We start from the raw sequence: 27,076 nt of genomic DNA, 5'->3' as shown, positions 1-27,076 counted from the left end.
CTCATTGGGTTGCCATGAAAATTAAATGATTTATTAGATGGAAAGTACTCACAACAGTGCCTGACACATAATAAGTGCAAAAAATATCACATGATGCGGTGTCACCTGGCACACAAAAAATGAACTCAGCCAGTAGGAATCTCTGTCTCAGAAATTAAAATATAAGGGGGACTATAATAAGAAGGAGCAGCTGATAGAGGGACATGAAGCTGAAATGATGTATTTTAAAAAACCAGGAGGTAGAGGCAGGGCAATTAGGGATTGTGGCAAACTGAAGCTATAAGAAAGAAAAGAAGCTATTAGATAAAGAAAAGATATACAGAGTAAAGGGATGGAAAAAGTTAGTTAGAAGCAGATGAGCACCAGAAAGAGTCACTGTGAAGAAACGAGGACAGGTTTACTTCAAGGAGGAAAGAAGACAGTCATCCTCTCTCCAGAAATGAAATTTTCTTAAGGATAAACCTTGAGAGTTAAAATGTGATGTGGTGATAGTAGACAGAGACTTGGGGTCAAAACACAGGTCTGCCAAATCATGGTCGTTGCAGCTGAACTTTGAGAAAGATACCAAAATCTGAGCCTCAGTTTCCTGTATAAAACAGACTAGTGATAATACCTACACATCAGATTTTGGAAGTGATGAAATAAGATAATGCAGATGAGGGCTTCCCTGGTGGCGCAGTGGTTAAGAATCCACCTGCTGGGACTTCCCTGGTGGCGCAGTGGTTAAGAATCTGCCTGCCAATGCAGGGGACACGGGTTCGAGCCCTGGTCCAGGAAAATACCACATGCCACAGAGCAACTAAGCCCGTGCGCAACAACTATTGAGCCTGCGCTCTAGAGCCTGCAAGCCACAACTACTGAGCCCACGTGCCACAACTACTGAGGCCTGCGTGCCTAGAGCCTGTGCTCCGCAGCAAGAGAAGCCCTAGCAATGAGAAGCCCGCACACCGCAACGAAGAGTAGCCCCCACTCGCCGCAACTAGAGAAAGCCTGCGCGCAGCAACGAAGACCCAACGCAGCCAAAAATAAAATTGTTTTTAATTTTAAAAATTAAGAAAAAAGATAATGTAGGTGAAAGTGACTAGCATGGTGTCTAAGACATATTTAAGTGCTCAGTAGTTGCTTTTGTTTTAACTTGAGAGTTACCTCAGAATATCTGAAAAGGCTTGCACTCCATACTTGGTGCAAGAGTAGACTCCTCCAAAGAAAGCAATTCTTCCCAGAATGCTGGAGACATTGACAATCCTCCCCTGTGCTCTCCTTACCAAGGGAAGCATGCTCAAGGTCACCTCTATCAAACCAATGAGGTTCACTTTGAGGGTATCCATACAGGCCTCAATCTTCAGCCACTCAGTGTAGCCATGCGGGTGAAAAACGCCTGCGTTGTTGACCAGACCCCAGAGCCCTGAAACAATAAAAATCAAAGCAGGAGTTCAGTTTCACACAAAAACGACAGACTTCTACCTTGATCGATCTTCCTGCTGAAGACAACTAAAAATGCTAGACAAAACATATTTTTTCAATCTTCTTAAACACATCTATCACTAAGAAGGTAAAGGAAGTTCAGGCCAAAAACTAAGAGAAGGCACAAATCCAGAGAGGATAAACAGAGCTCTGACGCTAGCTTTTGATTCGAGGGAGTTTGCCAACCAGTGTGACTTTGAACTTTAGTATTTATAGCATCAAAAAACATATACAATAAGAAGACACGAAGTCCAGGGCCCACCTAAGGTAGGGAGTCTAATAAAAGACACTTTCTGCATTAAACTGGAATCCTAAATGGCTACACTATCTCTTTAGTGATAGAGATAGAAAGGACTTTCAAAGGACTGAAAGTAAAACTGCCTATCTTGAGCTCTGGTGTTGGGGGGAGGAGGGAAGAATCGGCCCCAAGGACCAAAAGAAAAGAAGATTTGGTGGAGATGAGATAATAAGAGTCCTTCCTCCTTTAGATTTGGTGAGTTTGAGGTTCCAGCAGAATTTCCAGATGAGAAAGCCAGCAAGTAGTTGGGAATTCAGGGAAGAAATAATTTAGAAATCAAGGACAAAAAGGTAATAGGTTAAACTATGGGTAACTAGGGTCCATTCAACATTTGTTGAGCCCTTAACATGTACCAGACAATATGTCGGAAACTGGAAATACAATAATGGGTAAGAGAGGTCCATGTCCTCAAGGAGCACACTCTCTAACAGATGGGAAAACAATAAAAATAATAATAACAATACAGTAGAAATAAACCACTGTGCGCAGCACAGAGGCTATAATTACCCATAACACCTGACTCTAGAGTCAAGAACATCCTCAGGTAGGAGTAACATTTTAAAGTCAACTTTCTAATTTAAAGTAAATTAAAAAAAAAAAATTCCTCAATCCAAACAAAACAATTTTATTACTAGTTTGCAACTCGTGGGATGAATATATATTTCGGGGGTCCAATTATCAGGAGCTATTGAATCATAAAACAAGTGGAGGAAAAAGAAGGGGATCAAAGAGGATTTGGATAATATCCAGAGAAAATGAAACTTAGAAAAGAGAATTTATCCATAATTGCCAAAAATTAAAACCAACCAAGATGTCCTTCAGTAAGTGAATGGATAAGCAAACTGTGGTACCTACAATGGAATATTATTCAGTGATAAAATGAAAGGAGCTATCAAGCCACAGAAAAACATGGAGGGACATTAAATGCATATTGTTAAATGGAAGAAGCCAGTCTAAAAGACTTCATACAATATGATTCCAACTACATGACATTTGGGAAAAGGCAAAACTATGGAAACAGTAAAAAGCTGTGTAGTTGCCAAGGTTTGGGGGGAGGTGGGGAGAGCAGAGGAGATGAATAGGTGGAGCACAGAGGATTTTTAGGGCACTGAAATTATTCTACATTATATTGTACTATAACGGTGGATACAGGATAGTTTACACTTGGCAAAACCCATAGAACCGTACAACACAAAGTGGATCCTAATGTAAACTATGGACTTTAGTTAATGATAATGTATCAATATTGGTTTATCAATGTAATAAATGTACTACACCAATGCAAGATATTAATAACAGGAGAAACTGTAAGAGGGGGGTTGTATATGGGAACTCTGTACTTTTCAACTTTTCTATAAACCTATAACTGCTCTAAGAAATACAGTCTATTAATTACAAAAAGTAAAATAGGGCTTCCCTGGTGGCGGAGTGGTTGAGGATCCGCCTGCCGATGCAGGGGACGTGGGTTCATGCCCCGGTCCGGGAGGATCCCACGTGCCGCGGAGTGGCTGGGCCCGTGAGCCATGGCCGCTGAGCCTGCGCGTCCGGAGCCTGTGCTCCGCAATGGGAGAGGCCACAGCAGTGAGAGGCCCACGTACCGCAAAAATAAAATAAAAGACCAAAGGCTGACTTCCAGGGATGTCTATATTTTAGATAGTAGAAGAATCAGATGTCTATATTGTAGATAGTAGAAGAATCAGATTCTTAAGAACACCTTGAAAATTCTTCAGACATAAAGAATTGCGGTTGTAAACACTCCACTTGCAAGGTGAGATAACAGCCTCAAATCTACTGGGTTCATTTTTCAATGTTACATTGTTAAGGAAATGAAACACTGCAGAAGATCACAACTGTCCTTCAAATGACAAAGCCAGCTTTTCAAGCCCTGCTTTTGAGATTATATATATATAATATATATATACACATAAAACTTTAACATCTTCATTCCTAAGTAAATGAAAGAAAAAATACTTCTCCATACCTCTGTTCCCCACACGCTCCTTCACCCACTCAGTGGCCGCAGCGATGCTCTCAGTCTTGGTGACGTCCAGGATCACCGTCTCCAACCTGTCCGATGTCTGGTTCCTCAGCTGCTCGGCCCCCTGCTCCGTCAGACACGCAGCCAGAACCCTCAAGCCTCGCAGGTGCAGCTGCCTGGCCAGCAGGTTCCCGAAGCCCGAGTCACAGCCCGTGATGAAGACGAACTTGTCCTGGAGGTGGCTCACCACCTGCCTCTCCCGGTACCAGCGCAGGAGGTAGTACAGGCCCACAAGGACCGCCAGGTACAGCCACATGGTGAGGGGACCTCCTTCGAAAGAAAAAGAAGAGGGACTTCCCTGGTGGCGCAGTGGCTAAGAATCCGCCTGCCAATGCAGGGACACGGGTTCAAGCCCTGGTCCAGGAAGATCCCACATGCTGCAGAGCAACTAAGCCCGTGCGCCACAACCACTGAGCCTGCGTGCCACAACTACTGAAGCCCGAGCGCCTAGAGCCCATGCTCCGCAACAAGAGAAGCCTCTGCAATGAGAAGCCTGCGCACTGCAATCAAGAGTAGCCCTCTCTTGCCGCAACTAGAGAAAGCCCGCGCGCAGAAACGAAGACCCAACGCAGCCAAAAATAAATAATTTTTTAAAAAAAGAAAAGAAAAAGAGCTTTCATTTTATTCCTTCCTTTTTTCTTTCACTAGTATTTACTGAGTATTGACTATGTGCCAGGCATTGCACTAAGTGCTGGGACTCTGTATTAACTAATACTTGGTCCTACCCTCTAGCCACAGTCTAGAGGGGGGAGTCAGGGAAGTAACCAAACAAATGCACTGCAATGTGGTAGGTGCCAAACGGAAGTATATACAGTCTAATGAGACTATAAAGGAGGGTGACCCACTGCCTGCAAAGTTAGAAACGGATTCACAGAGGCAGTGATTTGGGAACTACTTCCAACAAAATAGTTGAGTTCAAAAAGTGGACAAGGCGGGTGGCGGGGGTGGGGGTGTGTGTGATGAATTGGGGGATTGGGACTGACATATATACACTAATATGTATGAAATGGATAACTAATAAGAACCTGCTGTATAAAAAAATAAATAAAATTCTAAAAAAAAAAAAGTGGACAAGGATAAAAGGACATTCCAGGCAGCAATAGTGTGTACATGAATGGAGTGGTGAGCAGCATAAAACTTCCTGATACCTGTGAGAAGTTCAGATGATGCAGAGAGCACACGGAGGAAGAAATGGAAGATGAGGTAGTGAAGGGCCAGACTAGGAAGGGTCCTGTGGGTCACACTAAGAAATCTGGAGGTTATCTTATAGGCAACAAGGGTGTGCCATTAGAAGGTATTAAACTGAAGACTAATGTCCAGATTTAGCTTTAGCAAGATCTGTCTCACAGTGGGAGTGGAGGATGGATTAAACAGGAAGGGGTGTGATGAAGGCAAAGAGATTAGTTAAGAGACCCAGCAGTTTGGGTGAGACATTGCAGCCAAAGCAGTTTGTAAATATAGACCAATCAGATGCATTATTGAAATGAGTGTTCAGAGATGCCTACCTTTCTATACGTAGTTCTAGAGAAACATCCACCATTTGGGGCAATCTATAGTTGTTGGCTGAACTAACATGTGACTCATAAAGTCATAGGCAGAGGTCAAAGACGGGTGTGGGCCTACTAGGACACCATAAGGCCTACACAATGCCTACCTTAGCTTGGCTTTAAGGTCCTCCCAGTGCTCTGGCCCTTGATTTCCTTCTTAGCTTTCTCTTTTACCACACCTCTTTTGCACCCTACTCTTTAGTCACAACAAGCACCCTGCAGTACTCCACACAGTACAGGCTTTTCATGCCTCAGCATACAACTCTCTCTACAATTCCTTCTTTCCCAGCTCTCATCCACTTGACAAATAATACTTATCTGTTAAGCCTCCACTGAACCATCATTTTCATTCAACAAACATCAATTCAACATCTACTATGAGTCAGACATGATGTTAGGCACTGATACACACAAGTGAACAAAACAAGGTTCCATTATTCATTGAATTCACAGTCTAAGTGTAAAGATTGACAAGAAAACAATGCAATATACAGTCGTCCCTTGGTAGCCACAGAGGACTGGTTACAGGACCCTTCACAGATACCAGAATCTGAACATGTTTACATCCCTTATGTAAAATGGCATAGTATTTGCATATAACCTATGAACATCCTCCCGTACACTTTTTTTCTTTTTTAACATCTTTATTGGGGTATAATTGCTTTACAATGGTGTTTTAGCCGTACACTTTAAATCATCTCTAGATTACTTATAATACTTAATTCAATCTAAGTGCTATGGAATAGTTGTAAAAACAATGTAAATGCTATGTAAATAGTTGCTGGCATGCAGCAAATTCAAGTTTTGCCTTTTGGAACTTTCTGGAAATTTTTTTTCTAATATTTTTGATCTGTGGATGGTTGAATCTGCAGGTGCAAAACTCGTAGATATAGAGGGCCAACCACAATAGAAGTAAGGGCAGGATGCTGTTGGAGCATACAGGAGAGGCTTCCAAGCCAGTCCAGGGAGATCTGAGAAGTTTCCTAGTGAGAGTAAAATATAACTTGAGATCTAAAGCATAATAAAATAAAAACAAAAGCAGCTAATGCTTGCATAGCACTTGCTGTGTATCAGGCCCTGTTCTAAGCATTTCACATATATTAACTTATTGAATTCTCACAACAGCCCCATAAGGCAGGTCCTGTCAATATCCCTGTGTGTCGGTTCAGATGCCAAGACAGAACTAGACAGGCAAGGGACTCACTGAAGGAAACAACTTATAGAGAATAAAAGGGGAAAGTGTAGGAATAGGTGCCAATACATGTCTGACACCTCTAAAAGAAGAGAGAGAAGAAAGAAGGAATTAAAAGGAAGAAACTTTAACTACAGTTCAGCCCTGAGAAAGTCTCAGCTAGGCTGATGAGGGTCCTGGAGCAAAGATTGCCAGTAGAGTCCCACATTGGGCCGAACTGGTTAGAACTTTCAGTCCCACCTCCAGGGAGAGGAGAGGGGCTGGAGATTGAGTTCAATCACTAATGGCTAATGATTTAAATCAATTATGCCTAAGTAATGAAGCCTCATCAAAACCAAAAAGAACAGGGTTCAGAGAGCTTCCAGATGAACGTATGGAGATTCAGGGAAAGTGGTGTACTTGGAGAGGGCATGGAAGCTCTGCACCCTTTCCCCATAACTTGCCCTAAGCATCTCTTCCATCTGGCTGCTCCTGAGTTGTATGCTTTTTTAATAAACTAGCAATCAGATAAGTAAAATGTTTCTCTGAGTTCTGTTAGCCACTCTAGCAAATGAATCGAACCCAAGGATGGGGTTGTTGGATCCTCCAATCTATAGCCAGTCCGTCAGAAGCAGAGATGATAATCTGGGCTTGCAACTGGTGTCTGAAGTGAGGGGTGAAGAGGGTAGTCTTGTAGGACTGAACCCTTGACCTGTGGAATCTGATGCTGTCTCCTGGTAGTTAGTGTCAGAACTGAGTTGAATTGTGGGACATCTAGCTGGTGTTACAGAGAATTGCTTGTTGTAATTGGGTCCAGAACTGTTAAGGGTATAGGGGAATAAAATTATAGAGGCAGTGAAGGGGAGAAAACAGTGGATAGAGACATTTGATACTCCCTCCCTCCTCTTCTCTTTCTCTCCTTTTCCCCCTCCCCCCACCTCCCTATTCTCTCCCCTCCCCCAAGCTTTCTGCTCTCTCCAATCTGAGAGCTCTGTGTTCTCTAGCCAGCTGCCTCTGTTCTGCCCAACTGTCATTCTCTGGTGCACTGTAGTAACAGAGCTTCATCCTGCTTGTTTACTGACTAAAAGGGTAATTTCCTGATGCCAGTCAAAGATGAAAATCCATTTCCCCCATTAGGAAGAAGCTTGGAACCCACAGCCTCTCTGGGTATTACTACTATTCAACCATCACAGAGCAAGAAGACTAAACCTGCAGAAGAAATATGCCAGGCCAGGCAGAATCCCAAAACGTGAGCCAAAAGTGAACATTAATCAAATACCTGCAGATGCCTTGACTATTTCAAATATCTATATCCCTTGACCTGACCATTTTCTGAGGTTCTGTCCTGTATTTCTAATTTCCTTAAGTACTCTCCAGCCAGCTGTGTAGCAAGAAACTCAATATATCCGAGATAGAACACATCATATTTTCTCCTAAAACTGTTTCTCCTCCAGTATTCCCAATTTCTATTTGTATTACTTTTTAGTCTTAAGGCTCTGACACTTCCTCTTCATTGCCCCATGCATTCCCTCGGGAGACGAGGCTGTAGAGTCTAGCTCTCTAGCATCTGGAGCACCTGTCCCCTCCCCTTTATTCCTATGGCCACATCCATTGTTCAAGCCTTCAACGTTCAGTACCTCTTGCTTGGCCTATCATAGAAGCCTTCTCACCATCCCCACAGCGTCAGTCCCTTCCCCTCTCCTCCACATGGTGCTGTCTGGTTAATTTTCCTAAAGCACAGCTCTGGTGATGTGACTACCTGAAAAGCATCCAACCTACTAAATAAAATCTAAATCATCTTAATCCACGATTGGGCCTCAACCTTATCTCCCCCTCCTCCCACTCACATGGCCTATGTTCCATCCAAACCAAACAGCCTGCTGCTCTCCATTTATTCATGCCCTGCTCTTTCCACGCTCCAGATCTGTGGTCTCACCATTCCCTTTGCCTGAAATGCCCTTCTTGCTTATCTGTGCATGTCAGTAGACTACCTGTCCTGCAAGACTCAGCAAATCACACTTCCTCCATATAAAGCCATCTCTGAATTATCAACAGCAGGTCTGCTCTCCCATAACAATCTATTCATACCTCTCCTGTGTAGCTCATCTCTCCAACTGGACTGGTACTCCTGGGGTAGTTCTGTGACCGATTCATCTTTATACACAGGACCTACTTCAGGGCTTTGGTCCAGTATATAGTTGAACTGAATAAACAGTTACCACTTCTGGAAGAGCCTGTTTGTTTTTAATATATATTCAGAAAACGGTGCCACTGTACCCAATTGATCAACTATGGTTGTACATCACCATTTTATTTGCTGCATTATTTTTCTTTTTCTTGAAAGTAGCAACTATAATATAATACATAGTAAGTGTTTCTACACATTTTTTCCTTCTCTATAGATATTTAGAAAGTGTCTAACTTCATGAAGACACAGAGAAGCAAGAGTAAGGCAAGACTGTGCTCCCTCACCCTGACCATTCTGCCTGGAACCTGGTACCTCCTCACTCATCATATTCAGTCACATTCCAAACCCTAGAGATTCTTTAATATTATCTCTTACATCTCTGCCCTTCCTTACATTCTACCTTGGTTTTTACCTTCACTCTTCTTACCTGGCCTAAAGCCTCCTAAATTATCTCCCCATTTCCAGTTCATTCTACACACCACTGCTGGATGAATTTTTCTCAAGCCCTGTCATGCCATTCCCTTTCAGCAGTCCCCAGTGGTCCACCAAATACAGGATAAACTCCTCACCAGATGATTCTAGGCCCTCCACTATAGTCCATCTCACAAATGTCAGCTTGCAGTCTAGTTAGGAAACTCACTGTTTCTCAAACCTGCCAGTGTATTTTGGCCTCTAGGGCTTTGCTCTTGCTATTTCCTCTGCTCGTTCACCGAAACAAGCAGTTATTAAACATCAAATCTGCACCAAGTTCTGGGTAAGTGCTGAGAATACAGAGATGAGCGTAACCTAGTGCCTACCCTTAAGGAGCTCACAGAACTAGTAGGGGATATAAAAACAGAAATAAATTATTAAGAAAATGTGGAAGGGACAACAAGAGGAAGTGCTTATTTTTGCCTAAGGTGTCACGGAAGAGGTAGCATCAGAGGTGAACAGAAGCTCAGTGCACTAAGCAGAATGAAGAGAAGCATACCTCAGGCAGCAGGAACAGGATGGGAGACGGCACAGAGGTTTATAAGGCTATGTGCCATGGAGTAGCAAAAGGTGATGCTGGAAAGACAGGTAGGGGCCTGATCATGAAAGCCCTTGGTTGGCATACTAAAGAATGTAGGACTTCCCTGGTGGCACAGTGGTTGAGAGCCCGCCTGCCAATGCAGGGGACACGGGTTCCATCCCTGGTCCGGGAAGATCCCACATGCCACGGAGCAACTAAGCCCGTGTGCCACAACTACTGAGTCTGCGCTCTAGAGCCCACGAGCCGCAACTACTGAGCCCATGTGCCACAACTAGTGAAGCTCACATGCCTAGAGCCCGTGCTCTGCAACAAGAGAAGCCACCGCAATGAGAAGCCCATGCACTGTAACAAAAAGTAGCCCCTGCTCGCCACAACTAGAGAAAGCCTGCGTGCAGCAACGAAGACCCAACGCAGACAAAAATAAAAAATGTAGATTGTGTCCTCAATTTTGTCATTTATGCATTCAATCAACATTTTTTGAGCACCCACTATGTGCCAGGCACTGTTAGGTGCTGACCACTCATATACTGCTTATGGCAACATAAAATGGTATAGCTGCACTGGAACCTTGAAAACATTATGCTTAGTTGAAAAAGATCACATATTGTATGATTCAATTTATATGAAATTTCCAGCATAGGCAAACCTATAGAAACAGAAAGTAGGTGAGTGGTTGCCTAGGACTGGATTGGGGGAGTTGGGGGAAAATAGGGAGGGTGACTGCTAAAGTGTAAGGGAATTCTTTTGGGAGTAATGAAAATGTTCTAAAATTGATTGTAGTGATGGTCACACAACTCTGTAAATATACTAAGAGCTAATGAATTGTATACTTTAAATGGGTGAATTGTATGTGTGAATTATACCTCAATAAAGTTTTTAAATAAATAAAATAGACATAATAAATATGTTATAAGAGGGTATGCAGGGCTTCCCTGGTGGCGCAGTGGTTGAGAGTCTGCCTGCTGATGCAGGGGACACGGGTTCGTGCCCTGGTCCAGGAAGATCCCACATGCCGCGGAGCGGCTGGACCTGTGAGCCATGGCCACTGAGCCTGCGCGTCCGGAGCCTGTGCTCCGCAACGGGAGAGGCCAAAACAGTGAGAGGTCCGTGTACCGCAAAAAAAAAAAAGACGGTATGCACTTTGGAAAAAAGAAGAAAAGCAGGGACTTCCCTGGCGGTCCAGTGGTTAATACTCCACGCTTCCACTTCAGGGGGCATGGGTTCGATCCCAGGTCGGGGAACTAAGATCCCACATGCCACACCTCACAACCAAAAAAAAAAGAAAAATAGCAGAGTAAGGGGGATCAAGAGGGCTGAGGGGGGGCAGTTTGCAGCATTAAATATGGTGATCAGAGTAGGCCTCACTGAGAAAGCAACATCTGAGCAAAGACAGACAGGAGGCAGAAGAGTTGAACATGAAACAGGTATGAGCAGGAAGGGAAGAATTTGAAATATGCAAGAGGCAGATGTCCTAGGACCTAGTAATTAGATGGGATAGTCCTAGGAAAATTCCCAGTTTAAAATCCCTGAGATGCAAGGATGGTTGAATATACACAAGAATGTATCAATAAATGTGATATAGCACATTAACAGAATGAAAGATTAAAATCATATGATCATCTCAATAGATGCAGAAAAAGCATTTGACAAAATTCAACATCCTTTCAGGATGAAAACTCTCAACAAATTGGGTATAGAAGGAACATGCTTCAACATAATAAAGGCCATATATGACAAGCCCACAGCTAACATCATACTCAATGGTTAAAGACTGAAGGCTTTTTCCTCTAAGATCAAGAACAAGAAAGACAAGGTGCCCACTCTCACCATTCCTATTCAATGTAGTACTAGAAGCCCTAGCTAGAGCAATCAGGAATGAGAAAGAATAAAAGGCATCCAAATCAGAAAGGAAGAAGTAAAATTGTCTCCATTTGCAGATACTGTGGTCTTGTACATAGAAAATGCTAAACACTCCACAAAAATCTGTTAGAACTAATGAAATAATTCAGTAAAGTTTCAGGTTTTAAAAAAAGAAACACAGAAAAAATCAGTTGCATTTCTGTACACTAACAATGAACTATCTGAAAAAGAAAAAGAAAAATTCTATTTACCATAGTATCAAAAACAATAAAATACTTAGGAATAATTTATAATCAAGGAGGTGAAAGAACTATACACTGAAAACTACAAGACTTGACTAAAGAAACTGTAGAAGACACAAACAAATGGAAAGATATCCCATATTCATAAATCAGAACAATTCATATTATTTTTTGGGTTTTTTAATTTTATTTATTTATTTATTTATGGCTGTGTTGGATCTTCACTGCTGCACGTGGGCTTTCTCTAGTTGCAGTGAGCGGGGGCTACTCTTCGTTGTGGTGCGAGGGCTTCTCATTGCGGTGGCTTCTTTTGTTGCGGAGCACGGGCTCTAGAGCGCAGGCTCAGTAGTTGTGGCACACGGGCTTAGTTGCTCTGTGGCATGTGGGATCTTTCCAGACCAGGGCTTGAACCCATGTCCCATGCATTGGCAGGTGGATTATTAACCACTGTGTCACCAGGGAAGTCCCAAGAATTCATATTGTTAAATGTCCATACTACCCAAACCATCTATAGATTCAATATGATCCCTATCAAAATTCCAATGGCATTTTTCACAGAAATAGAAAAAACAATCCTAAAATTCTTATGGAACCACAAAAGACCCTGAACAACTAATGCAATTCTGAGAAAGAAGAATAAAGCTGGAGACTTCACAATTCCTGAATTCAAACTATACTACAAAGGCTACAGTAATCAAAGCAATATAGTACTGGCATAAAAATAGACACATTGACCAATGGAACAGAATCAAGAGCCCAGAAATAAACCCACACATATATGGTCAACTAATATTTGACAAAGAAGCCAGTGGGGAAAGGATTATCTCCTCAATAAATGGTGGTGGAATATTCACACATAAAAGAAGGAAATTGGACCCTATTTTCACCACTCACAGAAATTAATTCAAAATGGATTAAAGACTTAAATGTAACACCTGAAACCATAAAACTCCTAAAAGAAAACACAGGGAAAAATTCCCTAACATCGGTCTTGGCAACAATGTTTTTGGATATGACACCAAAAGCAAAAGCAATAAAGGCAAAAATAAGTGGGACATCAGACTAGAAAGTTTCTGCACAATGAAAGAAACAGTCAGTGAAATGAAAAGGCAACCTATAGAATGAGAGAAAATATCTGCAAACCATATATCTGTTAAGGAGTTAATATCCAAAATATATAAGGAACTCATAAAACTCAATAGCAAAAAAAAATCCAATCAAAAAATGGGCAGAGGATCTGAATGGACATTTTTCTAAAGAAGTCATATAAATGACCAACAGGTACATGAAAAGATGCTCAACATCACTAATCATCAGGGAAATGCAAATCAAACCTATCACTTCATGTTAGAATGGCTGTTATCAAAAAGACAAGAGATAACAAGTGTTTGCAAAGATGGGGGGAAAAATCCACCTGTGTCATCAGTCCTGAGGCTGAACAACTAGAACCACCTGAAGAAGGTTGGGAGAAAGAAAGGGAAAGCCTGAGAGAAGCCTCAGAGAGATGGGCAATACTGAGAGCTGAGCTCTGCTTAGCAGGTGTCTTCACTGAGCCACCTCCTTGGGATGAAGATGCTCAAATCCAAACATGACTCTGTAGGTGTTTCCCCTGAGACTTTTCTTTACCAACAGTGACGTCATTGGCCCATTCTGTCTTGGAGATTTCATCCTGGGACTATCTACAATGAACTATAGAGGTCATCTGGCCATCCCCCAGCCTGAGATTCCCTTTCTGCTCTCCCCACTTAGCAGAGTGAGCTCTTCTCCAAAGGAAGGGTATTTATTTTTGTGGATGGGGCAATGTAAGTATGGGGAAAAAAGTAAAGTCTAGGGGAAGAGGAAAGAAAGGTATAAAAAGGTGTGGAGAAGTAGGAAGTGTCCAGGGGCTCCAGGAGGAAGCAGAGATGGCTTAATCTCTGCCTAAGCACCCACCAGGGTGTCCCTTCTTTGTCCCTCCCTCTCCATCATCAGTCTCCAGATCCCATCCTCACCAGCCCAGGTCTTGGTCAGTGACAGGGCCCTAGAGAGGAAGCAGGAAGCTTTGGGGCCCCATGAATTGACCTCTCTGGTTACCTTGGAATCTGGGGTGAACATAGGGTCACAAGCCATTGGTATGGATATTAGAAATGTTAATATTGACTACTACCCCTGACTGGTTTCTCTACAAACTGGAAACCCAACAGAAACTAGCCATGATACTATGTCATCTGACTCTCAGTAGAGCAACCAAAAAGACCTGACACGGGTGTGAAAATGAAAGGGAAAACCAAGGGAAAGTCTTAGGGAGATTGGCAATCCTCAGTGCTTTAGGCTGTCTGCTAAACTGGGCTTCCCCACCTAGTCATTGTGCTTGGGGTGTGCTGAAGACTCTCATATGCAAACCTGGAGGTGTTTCAGGCTTCCATGAGTTTCCTCTTCAGCAACAGTGCAGAACATATTCCATTTCTCAGAACACTTTTTCTGGAGTCTGTTATGATACCAATGAGACTACTTGGCTAATTCCCTGCCTACTTTTCTTTTTATTCCTTTCCAAGAATCTCTCTGCATGAGTTCCCCTGCCCCTAACCCTGACTTTGTGGATAACATAGAAATATGAGCATGGATTCTGAAGCCAGATTACTTGGGTTCAAATCAGGCTTTACCATTTACTTGTTGTGTGGCCTTGGGCAAGTGAATTAACCTCTCTACCTGTGTGCCCATCTTCAAAATGGGAAAAGAACCCTTCAGTGATTTGTTGGGAGCGTTAAATGAGTTAACGCGTGTAAAGCACTATGTAATTGTTAGATATTATTAGCATTATTTTGGTGGTTCTTGTTTTTTTGTTGTTTTTTTTTTGCAGTACATGGGCCTCTCACTGTCGTGGCCTCTCCCGTTGCGGAGCACAGGCTCCGAACACGCAAGCCCAGCGGCCATGGCTCACAGGCCCAGCCGCTCCGCAGCATGTGGGATCCTCCCGGACCGGGGCACGAACCCGTGTCCCCTGCATCGGCAGGCGGACTCTCAACCACTGCGCCACCAGGGAAGCCCTGGTTGTTGTTTTATTATTGCCATTCTGGGCCTTTCTCCCTGAGCCCTACCACTTCCACTTTTTCACAATATGTGCAACTCCAGGTATAGCAACATCCTTAGTCATTTCTATCTGCTTTTTATCACGACGTTGGGCCATCCTGGTTCACCCTTTCTTCAGTCTCAAGCAGAGGACTTCTCTCTCTGCACTCTCTATAGCACATGGCAAAGTAAAGAATAGCTTTTACTCCCTTCTTTTAAATCTTCAGACCTGGGCTTGTCTATAAGCTCCAAACAGTCTAGTCACTGATCCTAAGAGTGAGTCCATAAACAGCACATGGATTCATGGACCGATAGATCCATCATGACATTCTTTGTTCTCACATTGGGCATACAGACTAGGTGTTACTTTAAAACAAAGAATGTTGCCCACCTCTGCAGTCACTGACCGGCAGTACACCCTGAAAAGAATTCAGGATGAAAAATGTGATAAGGCACTCTATGCTTTGGAAAAACAGATGCCTTAGATAGACAGAGATATCTCAGGGGGGAAATTTTAATTAACCCAGATTCTTGCATCTTCTCCTACAGAGAAAAGCACTAAAATCATTAACTAAGATATCTGATCCTCATGATTAGTAGTAACCTGTTATCAAGATGTATGCTTGACTGCACACATTCCCTAGCCAAAATCATACATATACTGGCTTCTCCCCCTACCCCTTTGGAGCAGTTCCTCAGAGCTATCTGAGAGGCTGTCTCCCAGGCTGTAGTCCTCAGTAAGACCTTGAGTAAATTCAACTCACAGCTCTTACATTGTGTGTTTTTCTTTCAGTTGACATACTCAAGCCAACAATTGTTTATCACAGTTAGATGCCACTATGCACCCACCATAATGTTTTAACTGAAAAAGGCTGACAATGTCAAGTGTTGGCAAGAACAATCAAGCACTGCTATTGAAAGAGTAAATTTATTCAATCAATCTGAAAAAAACAGTTTGTCATTATCTGCTGAAGATAAAGACCCACCTTCCCTATACCCATAGATTCCATTTTAGGTATTTAACAACAACAACACAATATGTGCACCATAAGATGGGTTTGCAGCAGCATTATTTGTGATAGCCAAAACCTGGAAACAACCCAAACATGCACAAAGAGTAGAATGGATAAATAAGTTGAGATATGCTCATGGAATGGAATGCTATACGGTGACAAAAACAAACTATAGCTACACACAATCACATGAATGAATCTCATAAACATAATATTGTGACACGAAAGAACACATACTATATTATTCCATCTACACAAAGTTTTAAAGAGACAAAACTAATTTAGGTTGCTACAAAAGATTACTGGTTACCTTTGGGGAGGAAGTAGGGGTCCATGATTGAGAAAGGTATTAGTGAGCTGTTTACAGTGCTCATAATGTTCTATTACTTGACCTGTGTGGCTGTTAACAGAAGTACTAATTTTGTGAAAATTCATTGAGCCATCCACCTGTGTGTTCTCAACTCAAATTACGAAAATAAAAATACCGCTTTTATTAAAAAGAGAAGAAGAAAACAAACAGTGTGAAGAAAATCACTTCTGTGTTTGTTATAAAATTCTTATCCAGAACACTGTGCATCTATACACTGTGCAAGATCCCACATGATAAATCCTGTCATGCATTTAGTACCAGGAAAGATTTTGTCTTTTCTAAGTAAATAGTATACTATTGATTATTTTTAAATTATCTAGTTCTGTATATTATCTTAGAAGTTTAAGGCCAAATTTAATATTCATAGTAATTCTATTAGTCCTTGTAGACAGCATTTTTTTTCTTCTCTCCTCTCTTTCATCACTTTGATTTTCTATTTCTTTTTATGTTTCCATTTGCATTTTAATAACTTTTTTGTATATATGTCTTTTACTATAAGTTACCTCAAACTCTTTTTGAAGATGCTACATTGTCCAAGCATAAAACTTAACAGATTTTCCAACCTCAGTCTCATCCCAAAAGCTGACTCAATCCCTCTGCCAAGTGGGAAAAAATTAGCAAATACTCCAGCAGCTGATGCCTTGTACTGGCATAAATATAAATATAAATATATATATACATATATGAAATATGATATATATGAAATATAGTAAATGTATATATATACACATGTATATATATATATCATACTTCATTTCATATCAGTATATGAGATTCCACAAAGAGAAAGGAAAAATGTTACCTGAGGAATTCTTGTTTGGGAATGTACATCAGATTTCACCTACCTTTGGAATTTTACTTCTTCTCTGTTCTCCACAGGATTAGAAATGTAACAAGTGAGAAGGAATAATGGGACTATTAAACCCTTGTTTACTGGTCACGTGGGTTAAAAAAAAGAAAGAAAAAACAGTTTCGCCACTCCCACTGCAAAGAGCTTGCTCACAGTAGGAGATGGGGGTAGGGTTAAGGCAGGACACAAACTAGGCCACAGAGCTTCAGCAACACAGTTCTCAGGACTTAATTATATAAGGTCGCTCTTGCTTACCCAAAAGTTCACAAACTTACCCCACAGCTCCCAGCATTATCATAAAAGAGCTGGTTTTCCACACTGTCAAGAATTCCAATTTACAGAGTATACCCAGGGGGTCCTATTTATAAGTATAAAATCACTCTCAACTTCTAAACAATACTTTCTCAAACTCCAAAAGAATAAAGATCAAAAAAGCAGAGAACACAATGGCAATGAAATTTCTTTCAGAAATCAAAGTTGAAGGGTCTTTTAAGAAAATTAAAAACCATAATCAAGATCTTTTTAAAAAAAATTTTTTTAACTTAAAAAAATTTTTTTAAAAAACATCTTTCTCAGGACTTCCCTGGTGGCGCAGTGGTTAAGAATCCGCCTGCCAAAAAAAAAAAAAAGAATCCACCTGCCAATGCAGGGGACATGGGTTCAAGCCCCGGTCCAGGAAGATACCACATGCTGCAGAGCAACTAAGCCCGTGTGCCGCAACTACTGAGCCTGCGTGTCACAACTACTGAAGCCCGCACACCTACAGCCGTGCTGTGCAACAAGAGAAGCCACCGCTCGCCGCAACTAAAGTCCACGCAGCAACGAAGACCTGACCCAACACAGCCAAAAATAAATAAATAAATAAATTTATTTTAAAAAATACTTTCTCCAAACAGATCTTATCCCCAAGCCAACATACACACACACACACACACACACACACACACACACACACACACACACACACACACACACACACACACACACACGATTTGCTCAGGAAGAGTCCCGTCCTGGAGACTTCAGAGGACTTCGTGAATCCCCACTGGGCAGGGTTCCTTTCCTTTCCCCAACGCTGCCCACCCTCCGCTTCCTCACCTCCTTCACAACACCGCCCTCTTGTGGTCAGAGTCCAGGCTGCTCCACTCCTTTGTGCCAAGCCCACAGTTCTCACCAGTGTCATTCTTGCTCAACTGGAGGATCAGATGTGTTACAGCCAAAATTAAAAGTAGAAAGCCCCCATCCTCTGAGTAAGTTGGAGCCTCTGCTGGAGTCAGGGAGCGGGGAAGCAGAGTCCCCTTTGAGATTGCCAACCTGAGATCAGCTTCTGCAAACTGGGGCTCTCAGCCTTAATGCTGTCAGACACCTTTCCAAAAGAGCTGCAGCTGGACAGGAATAAAGACGCAGACATAGAGAATGGACTTGAGGACACGGGGAGGGGGAAGGGGAAGCTGGGACGAAGTGAGAGAGTGGCATGGACATATATACACTACCAAATGTAAAATAGATAGCTAGTGGGAAGCAGCTGCATAGCACAGGGAGATCAGCTCCGTGCTTTGTGTCCAACTAGAGGCGTGGGATAGGGAGGGTGGGAGGGAGACGCAAGAGGGAGGAGATGTGGGGATATATGTATATGTATAGCTGATTCACTCTGTTGTACAGCAGAAACTAACACAGCATTGTAAAGCAATTATACTCCAATAAAGATGTTAAAAAATTTAAAAAAAAAAAGAGCTGGGCTTCCCTGGTGGCGCAGTGGTTGAGAATCTGCCTGCCAATGCAGGGGACACGGGTTCGAGCCCTGGTCTGGGAAGATCCCACATGCCGCGGAGCAAATGGGCCCGTGAGCCACAATTACTGAGCCTGCGCGTCTGGAGCCTGTGCTCCGCAACAACAGAGGCCGCGATAGTGAGAGGCCTGTGCACCGCGATGAAGAGTGACCCCCGCTTGCCACAACTAGAGAAAGCCCTTGCACAGAAACGAAGACCCAACACGACCATAAATAAATAAATACATTAAAAAAAAAAAAAAAAAAAAGAGCTGCAGCTGCTTGGTGTCCTAATCCGCTCTAGCAAATTAATCAAACCCAGGGAGGGAGTTGTGGGAACCTTCGATTTAAAGCCAGTCAGTCAGAAGCACAGGTAACAACCTGGGCTTGCAATTGGCATCTGAAGAGGGCGGGGGAGTCTTGTGGGACTGAACCCTTAACCTGTGGAATCTGACACTATCTCTGGATAGATAGTGTCAGAATTGAGTTGAACTATAGGAAACCTAGGCTGGAATCCAAAGAATTGGTTTGGATGTGTGGGGAAACACACCCATGCCCCACAATGGAACTGGTATCAGAATCCTTCAGCACCCTTTCACAGCTCTCTGCTCTCTTGGCTCCTATGAAATCACACTCTCCTAGTTCTCCTGCTTCTATTCCTATTTGTTCTCATTGTCTTTTGCTGGTTTCTCTTCCTCTACCCAATTTTTAAAGTCAATATCTTTAAGAGTTCTATCCTGGCCCTTCCTCTCTTCTCACTGTACACACCCTCCTTGTTTGGGGACCTCAGTCATCATCAGCTTCAACCCTGATCCGAGTTCTAATGACTTGCAAATCTCTGCCTTCAGTCAAGACCTCTCCTGACATCTAGCTCCTCATATCCAACTGCCTGCTGGGCATCTTCCACTTGAATTCATCCATTCATTCCATAAACATAGAGTCCCTACTATGTGCTAGGTCCAATGCTAGTTACTGGAGCTAAAAGAGGTGCGTAAAATAGACATGATATTTGAAATCTTAGAACTTATTATTTTAGTAGGAAAAATAAACATTAAACATATATTCCCACAAATAAATATATTATTACACACTGTGATGAGGGCTGTGAAAGAAAAGCATAGAGAGCTTAGGGAGTATCACAGTAGCAACTCAAACTCAACTTTTCAAAACTGAAATAATGATGATTCAGTACAATCTGATCCTCCTCCTTATTTTCACATTATTTCCTATCCCTACATGTATTCAACAAATACTCAACACATTTAATGATTGCCCACTAGGTGCCAAACAACCCCTTCCAACCAGGTGCCCAATTCTGAAACCTGGGAAATCATCCTAGACCACTTCCTCATCCCCCACATCCAATCAATATTAATTCTTAGTAATATCTCTTAAGTCACTTACGTCCACACAATCACAACCATCTCTACTTTACTGCCTTACTTCAGGCCACAAGTACTTGTGCCCTGGATTCCAGCAACAGTTTCTTGGGATTGCTCTGCCTCTGTTTGCTCTTTCCCCTTCTGTTTGCCCTTTACAGGGCTCCAGAGTTTATTTCTAAAACACAATTCTGATTATGTTTCTCCCCTTCTTAAAAGCCTTCCAAGACTCCCCACTGTCTTCAGACAAATCCGAGTTCCTGTGGAGGAACAAGGTTTGACATTGTGTTTTGATCTGAATCTGCCATCCTTTATTTTAAGCAGTCTGCAAGGAGGAAGCTAGATCCCAACAGTATATAGCTTTATGATTAACAAGAAAACCTAATACAATATGCATATTGGCAGGTTATTTACCAAAAATCTGCTAGGTTCATTTATAGCTTAGGTGAGAAATTCAATTTCATATATTATATCCATCATATAGATTAAAAAACAATTGCAATATCCTATAACACATGTTTTATCAGCTTTGAAGTCATCATTTGTTTTGTGGTTAAAAGAATCATTCCTGTGAGATTAAACTAAAACTTTGTCATTTAAATAAATATGAGGGTACTCTTTATGATCAATATTTTATTATAATTTTAACCAAAACTGAATTAAAATGGAAGACGAATAACTTTTTTTTTTTTTTTTTTTGGCCACACCTCATGGCATGCAGAATTTCTCTGACCGGGGGAAGATGAATAACTTTTATTTCCACACTCTTTAGCTTGGCATGCAATGCTCTGGCCATAGCTTGCCTCTTAGTCCCATTTCTCACTATGCCTTCCCTTGAAGTCTGAGTTCTGACCATATGGAACTATACTGGCAGGTTCCTGAAAGCACCATGCCATTTCCGCTTTTATGCCTTTGCTCCCTGTACCAATACTGTCCAAGTCTTTAAAAAAATGCTGATGCCACATTAAAAGGATCATACACCATTATCAAGTGGGGTTTATCCCAGGAATGCAAGGATTCTTCAATATACGCAAATCAATCAATGTGATACACCATACTAACAAACTGAAGGATAAAAACCATATGATAATCTCAATAGATGCAGAAAAAGCTTTTGACAAAATTTAAAACCATTTATGATAAAAACACTCCAGAAAGGAGGCATAGAGGGAACTTACCTTAAAATAATAAAGGCCATATATGACAAACCCACAGCCAACATCGTTCTCCATGGTGAAAAACTGAAACCATTTCCACTAAGATCAGGAACAAGACAAGGCTGCCCACTCTCATCATTATTATTCAACATAGTTTTGGAAGTTTTAGCCACAGCAATCAGAGAAGAAAAAGAAATAAAAGGAATCCAAATCAGAAAAGAAGAAGTAAAACTGTCACTGCTTGCAGATGACATGATACTATACATAGAGAATCCTAAAGATGCTACCAGAAAACTACTAGAGCTAATCAATGAATTTGGTAAAGTAGCAGGATACAAAATTAATGCATGGAAATCCCTTGCATTCCTATACACTAATGATGAAAAATCTGAAAGAGAAATCAAGGAAACACTCCCATTTACCACTGCAACAAAAAGAATAAAATACCTAGGAATAAACCTACCTAAGGAGACAAAAGACCTGTATGCAGAAAACTATAAGACACTGATGAAAGAAATTAAAGATGATACAAACAGATGGAGAGATATACCATGTTCCTGGATTGGAAGAATCAACATTGTGAAAATGACTATACTACCCAAAGCAATCTACAGATTCAATGCAATCCCTAATCAAACTACCAATGGCACTTTTCACAGAACTAGAACAAAAAATTTCACAATTTGTATGGAAACACAAAAGACCCCGAATAGCCAAAGCAATCTTGAGAACGAAAAACGGAGCTGGAGGAATCAGGCGCCCTGGCTTCAGACTATACTACAAAGCTACAATAATCAAGGCAGTATGATACTGGTACAAAAACAGAAATATAGATCAATGGAACAGGAAAGAAAACCCAGAGATAAACCCATGCACATATGGTCACCTTATCTTTGATAAAGGAGGCAAGAATATACAATGGAGAAAAGACAGCCTCTTCAATAAGTGGTGCTGGGAAAGCTGGACAGCTACATGTAAAAGAATGAAATTAGAACACTCCCTAACACCATACATAAAAATAAACTCCAGATGGATTAAAGACCTAAATGTAAGGCCAGACACTATAAAACTCTTAGTGGAAAACATAGGCAGAACACTCTATGACATAAATCACAGCAAGATCCTTTTCAACCCACCTCCTAGAGAAATGGAAATAAAAACAAAAATAAACAAATGGGACCTAATGAAACTTTAAAGCTTTTTCAAAGCAAAGGAAACCATAAACAAGACCAAAAGACAACCTTCAGAATAGGAGAAAATATTTGCAAATGAAGCAACTGACAAAGGATTAATCTCCAAAATTTACAAGCAGCTCATGCAGCTCAATATCAAAAAAACAAACAACCCAATCCAAAAATGGGCAGTAGACCTAAATAGACATTTCTCCAAAGAAGATATACAGATTGCCAACAAACACATGAAAAGATGCCCAACATCACTAATCATTAGAGAAATGCAAATCAGAACTACAATGAGGTATCAACTCACACAGGTCAGAATGGCATCATCAAAAATCTACAAACAATAAATGGTGGAGAGGGTGTGGAGAAAAGGGAATCCTCTTGCACTGTTGTTGGGAATGTAAATTGATACAGCCACTATGGAGAACAGTATGGAGGTTCCTTAAAAAACTAAAAACTACCATACAACCCAGCAATCCCACTACTGGGCATATACCCTGAGAAAACCATAATTCAAAAAGAGACATACACCACAATGTTCATTGCAGCATTATTTACAATAGCCAGGACATGGAACCAACCTAAATGTCCATCGACAGACAAATGGATAAAGAAGATGTGGTACATATATACAATGGAATATTACTCAGCTATAAAAGGGAACGAAATTGGGTCATTTTTTGAGACGTGGATGGATCTAGAGACTGTCATACAGAGTGAAGTAAGTCAGAAAGAGAAAAACAAATATCGTATATTAATGCATATATGTGGAACCTAGAAAAATGGTACAGATGAACCAGTTTGCAGGGCAGAAATAGAGACACAGATGCAGAGAACAAACATGTGGACACTAAGAGGGAAAGTGGTAAGGGTGGGGGGTGGTGTGATGAATTGGGAGATTGGGATTGACATGTATACACTAATATGTATAAAATGGATAACGAATAAGAGCCTACTGTATAAAAAAATAAATTAAATAAAATTCAACAATTAAAAAAAAAAAGAGAGAGAGATGTACCACAATGTTCATTGCAGCACTGTTTACAAGACCCAGGACATGGAACCAACCTAAACGTCCATCAACAGATGAATGGATAAAGAAGATGTGGCACATGTATACAATGGAATATTACTCAGCCATAAAAAGAAACGAAATTGAGTTATTTGTAGTGAGGTGGATAGATCTAGCGTCTGTCATACAGAGTCAAGTAAGTCAGAAAGAGAAAAACAAATACCATATGCTAACACATATATATGGAATCTAAAATTTTAAAAAAATGGTTCTGAAGAACCTAAGGGCAGGACAGGAATAAAGATGCAGAAGTAGACTTGAGGACACGGGGAGGGGGAAGGGTAAGCTGGGACAAAGTGAGAGAGTGGCATTGACATATATACACTACCAAATGTAAAATAGATAGCTAGTGGGAAGCAGCCGCATAGCACAGGGAGATCATCTCCATGCTTTGTGACCACCTAGAGGGGTGGGATAGGGAGGGCGGGAGGGAGGCTCAAGAGGGAGGTGATATGGGGATATATTTATACGTATAGCTGATTCACTTTGTTATATAGCAGAAACTAACACAACATTGTAAAGTAATTATATTCCAATAAAGATGTTGAAAAGAAATGCTGATGCCAATAGACAGCTGGGTTATAAATTCATCTATAACATGTCATTATACTTCTTGATTTGGGTCCATTGCCCCTGCTAGACTATAACTTTCTCGGAAGTAGAACCCATATCACTTTTTCTCCACAGAGCCTAACTAAATGTCCAACACAAATTTTCAATAACTCTTTGTGGAATAAATGAATAAGTTAAAGAATGACTGAATGAACTATATCTTTCCCGAACAGATCATCCTTTTACATGCTAAAAACATCCAGAATAACAACAGGAGCTGGACTGCAAGTCCATGAAGTAGGTTCTACGTCTGCAAAGAACTTGAAGAGAGAGAACTAGGGCTGACAGATTACCCAAAGAGGTTGATAGCAGACATAAATAGTAAATGTAAAGGGGATGGTAGATAGCATAAGGCTTGAAGGACAAAGGGGTTTTGCACCTATGAGGATGAAAGCACAAGGGGAAACCAACTGAATGGCAATACTGCCTCCCAGTGGCCCTTGGGATAAAAGCCTCTATACCAGAGCACTTTCACAAAATAATAGCTTTCTCACTTTGAGTGGTTCTGGGCTATGAGCTGGGCCAGGCACCTCTTACTTTATCTCATTTAACCCTTACAACAATCCCTTGTAGACACATAGCTTGTAGATTAGGACTGAATCACACAGACTCTGGAGTCAGGATGTCTGGCTCTCCTACTTACTAGGTTTGTGACCTGGGGCAAATTAATTCTCAGCATATGTCCCCATCTGTAAAACAGGGATAATATTAGTACCTATCACATACATCCTTGACAGCATAGCAAATGCTATATAAACGTTAGCTATTATTATGCCCTTTTTTCTGGTGAGGAAAACTTATGTTAAATAAATGAAGCATACAATAGGAACTCAATAAATAAACCTCCTTTGCTTTCCCCCCTTATGTCTTAGCTCCTTACAGTGTGCCCTCCTTAATGGTCCTGAAATTTAAATAGGGGACTCCCAAATAGCTCAAAAAAGTCAGTTCCTAAAGGGAGCAATAAGGAATCTCCAGTAAAGAAACTGAGAAACCTCCATTAAAAAGCCCAGGGCATGTGGTTCTGGAAAAGAGAACTCTACTGGCACTCTTGTTACTGTTATTAGAGTGAAGACCTTCCCAGCAATGAAATTCACTCTACTGAAAACAGGATGCACGGAGATTGTGAAAATCAACTAAGATTTGTGCAGGATGTCACATTTCTAGAAATATTCAAATAAATATGATCTGTCCAGAGCCTATTTTTCACAACTTTGCCCACAGAAGCTAAGGGACCATGATCACTTTCAAGATTGGGCTAATAATAACCTACTAGAGAGTCTATTCTCTCGTTGCTTTCCTACTATTATTGTAAAAATAAAATTCATGAAAATGATAGTTTTCATGTGACACAACACTGATGTGATTATCAGACTGCCCACCCCAGTCCACCTTTGAGATGAGATGTATCTTTACCTGGTCAGACTTATTGGCAGATCTGCACATCGATAGCAAACAGGCTCCTTTACATGGAGAGTAAAGCTCTCCATGCTTCTGCAAGCTTCCTCTGATTCAGATTTTAGTATTCCTGGGTGTTCTATTTGAGAGACTGAATATACAAACAAACAATGACCAGACCATATTTAAAAACAAAACTCTGACCCACAACCTGCCCGAAGCCTACCCAGGAAACCAGCCCCCTTATCTATAATAAACAGCCCAGGAAGCCAGCCTGCTTAAGTCAGACTTATAGGAAGTCAGACTGCGGTGTCTAGTGATAGTCCAGGAAGCCAAATAACCCATATAACAATCCGCTCAAAATAGCCAGGACTTGATTAACAACTGAGAGCTTCCCTAATTTTTGTCCCCACTTCCAACTTAGGACCAACCAGAGAAAGCCACATGTGCACCCCTAACCAATCACATAGGATGCCCCTCTCTTGAGTTAGCCCACCTACAACTTACCCATGAAAACAGCCTTGAATCAGGACATACCTGAAACCTTCCCTTTTTTCACTATTAATCTTTTCCACTCCTCTGCCTGTCTATGAGTCTCTGCCAAAATACAAGTGACGGTGGCTGACTCCCTTTCTAAACATAGCAAGCTCTTGAATAAATAGCTTTTGCTTTTCTCATTTGGTTGGTCATCATTTATTTCCACATATTGGACCTAGTAATTCTACAAAGAACTAATTTCCAAACCCTCTTTAAAAGATATTGGTTGGGTTTCCGTGGTGGCACAGTAGTTAAGAATACGCCTGCCAACGCAGCGGTCACAGGTTCGAGCCCTGGTCCGGGAAGATCCCACGTGCCGCGGAGCAACTAAGCCCGTGCGCCGCAACTACTGAGCCTGTGCTCTACAGGCCGCGAGCCACAACTACTGAGCCCATGTACCATAACTACTGAAGCCTGCACGCCTAGAGCCCATGCTCCACAACAAGAGAAGCCACTGCAATGAGAAGCCCGCGCACCGCAACGAAGAGTAGCTCCCATTCCCGCAACTAGAGAAAGCCCATGCGCAGCAACGAAGACCCAACTCAGCCAAAGATAAATAAAAAATTTTTTAATCTTAAAAAAAAGAGATACTGGTTAACATTGTTTCTAAAACAGTCATAAAGTTAGCGGAGAACATCTCTTTTACTTCATCTTAATAACCTAAATCTATATGCTTCAAGGCTCACCTTTAGGCAGAAGATATCCCTGGAATGGGCGCAGCCTCCTTCTGCCCACCTGAGCAGTGGAGTGTCGAAGCGGGCGGGTGGAGACCGCGGGAGCGCCTCCCTCGCTCAGGCCGACCTCCGAATGGGAACTACAATTCCCAGTGGCCCCTGCAGACCGCCGGCCGCGGCCACGATGCGCCTGCGCAGTG

The 27,076-nt window shown here is 41.6% G+C and overlaps 1 protein-coding gene across 4 annotated transcripts in view; it reads right to left on the bottom strand.

Moving 5' to 3' along the window:
• HSD17B6 (hydroxysteroid 17-beta dehydrogenase 6) overlaps positions 1 to 26,980 on the bottom strand; it is a 32,506-nt gene extending 5,526 nt beyond the window's left edge. For 2 of the 4 annotated variants that reach the window (XM_067697024.1, XM_067697028.1), the window contains exons 1-3: positions 17,097 to 17,226; positions 3,744 to 4,070; positions 1,147 to 1,405 (exon numbers count right to left, since the gene is read on the bottom strand). In XM_067697024.1, coding sequence (XP_067553125.1) covers positions 1,147 to 1,405; positions 3,744 to 4,056 — 572 coding nt within the window. In that variant the 5' untranslated portion in view covers positions 4,057 to 4,070; positions 17,097 to 17,226. Of the gene's footprint in view, positions 1 to 1,146; positions 1,406 to 3,743; positions 4,071 to 17,096; positions 17,227 to 26,888 lie in introns of those variants that run through there. The other 2 variants (XM_067697027.1, XM_067697025.1) reach the window with 2 other exon arrangements.
• Positions 26,981 to 27,076: the final 96 nt, after the last annotated feature.

This window comes from Pseudorca crassidens, chromosome 11 (genome assembly GCF_039906515.1).
Source record: "Pseudorca crassidens isolate mPseCra1 chromosome 11, mPseCra1.hap1, whole genome shotgun sequence".
NCBI lineage: Eukaryota > Metazoa > Chordata > Mammalia > Artiodactyla > Delphinidae > Pseudorca > Pseudorca crassidens.
Note: the sequence above shows the minus strand (reverse complement) of the source record. Positions and strands in the feature narration are given on the sequence as shown.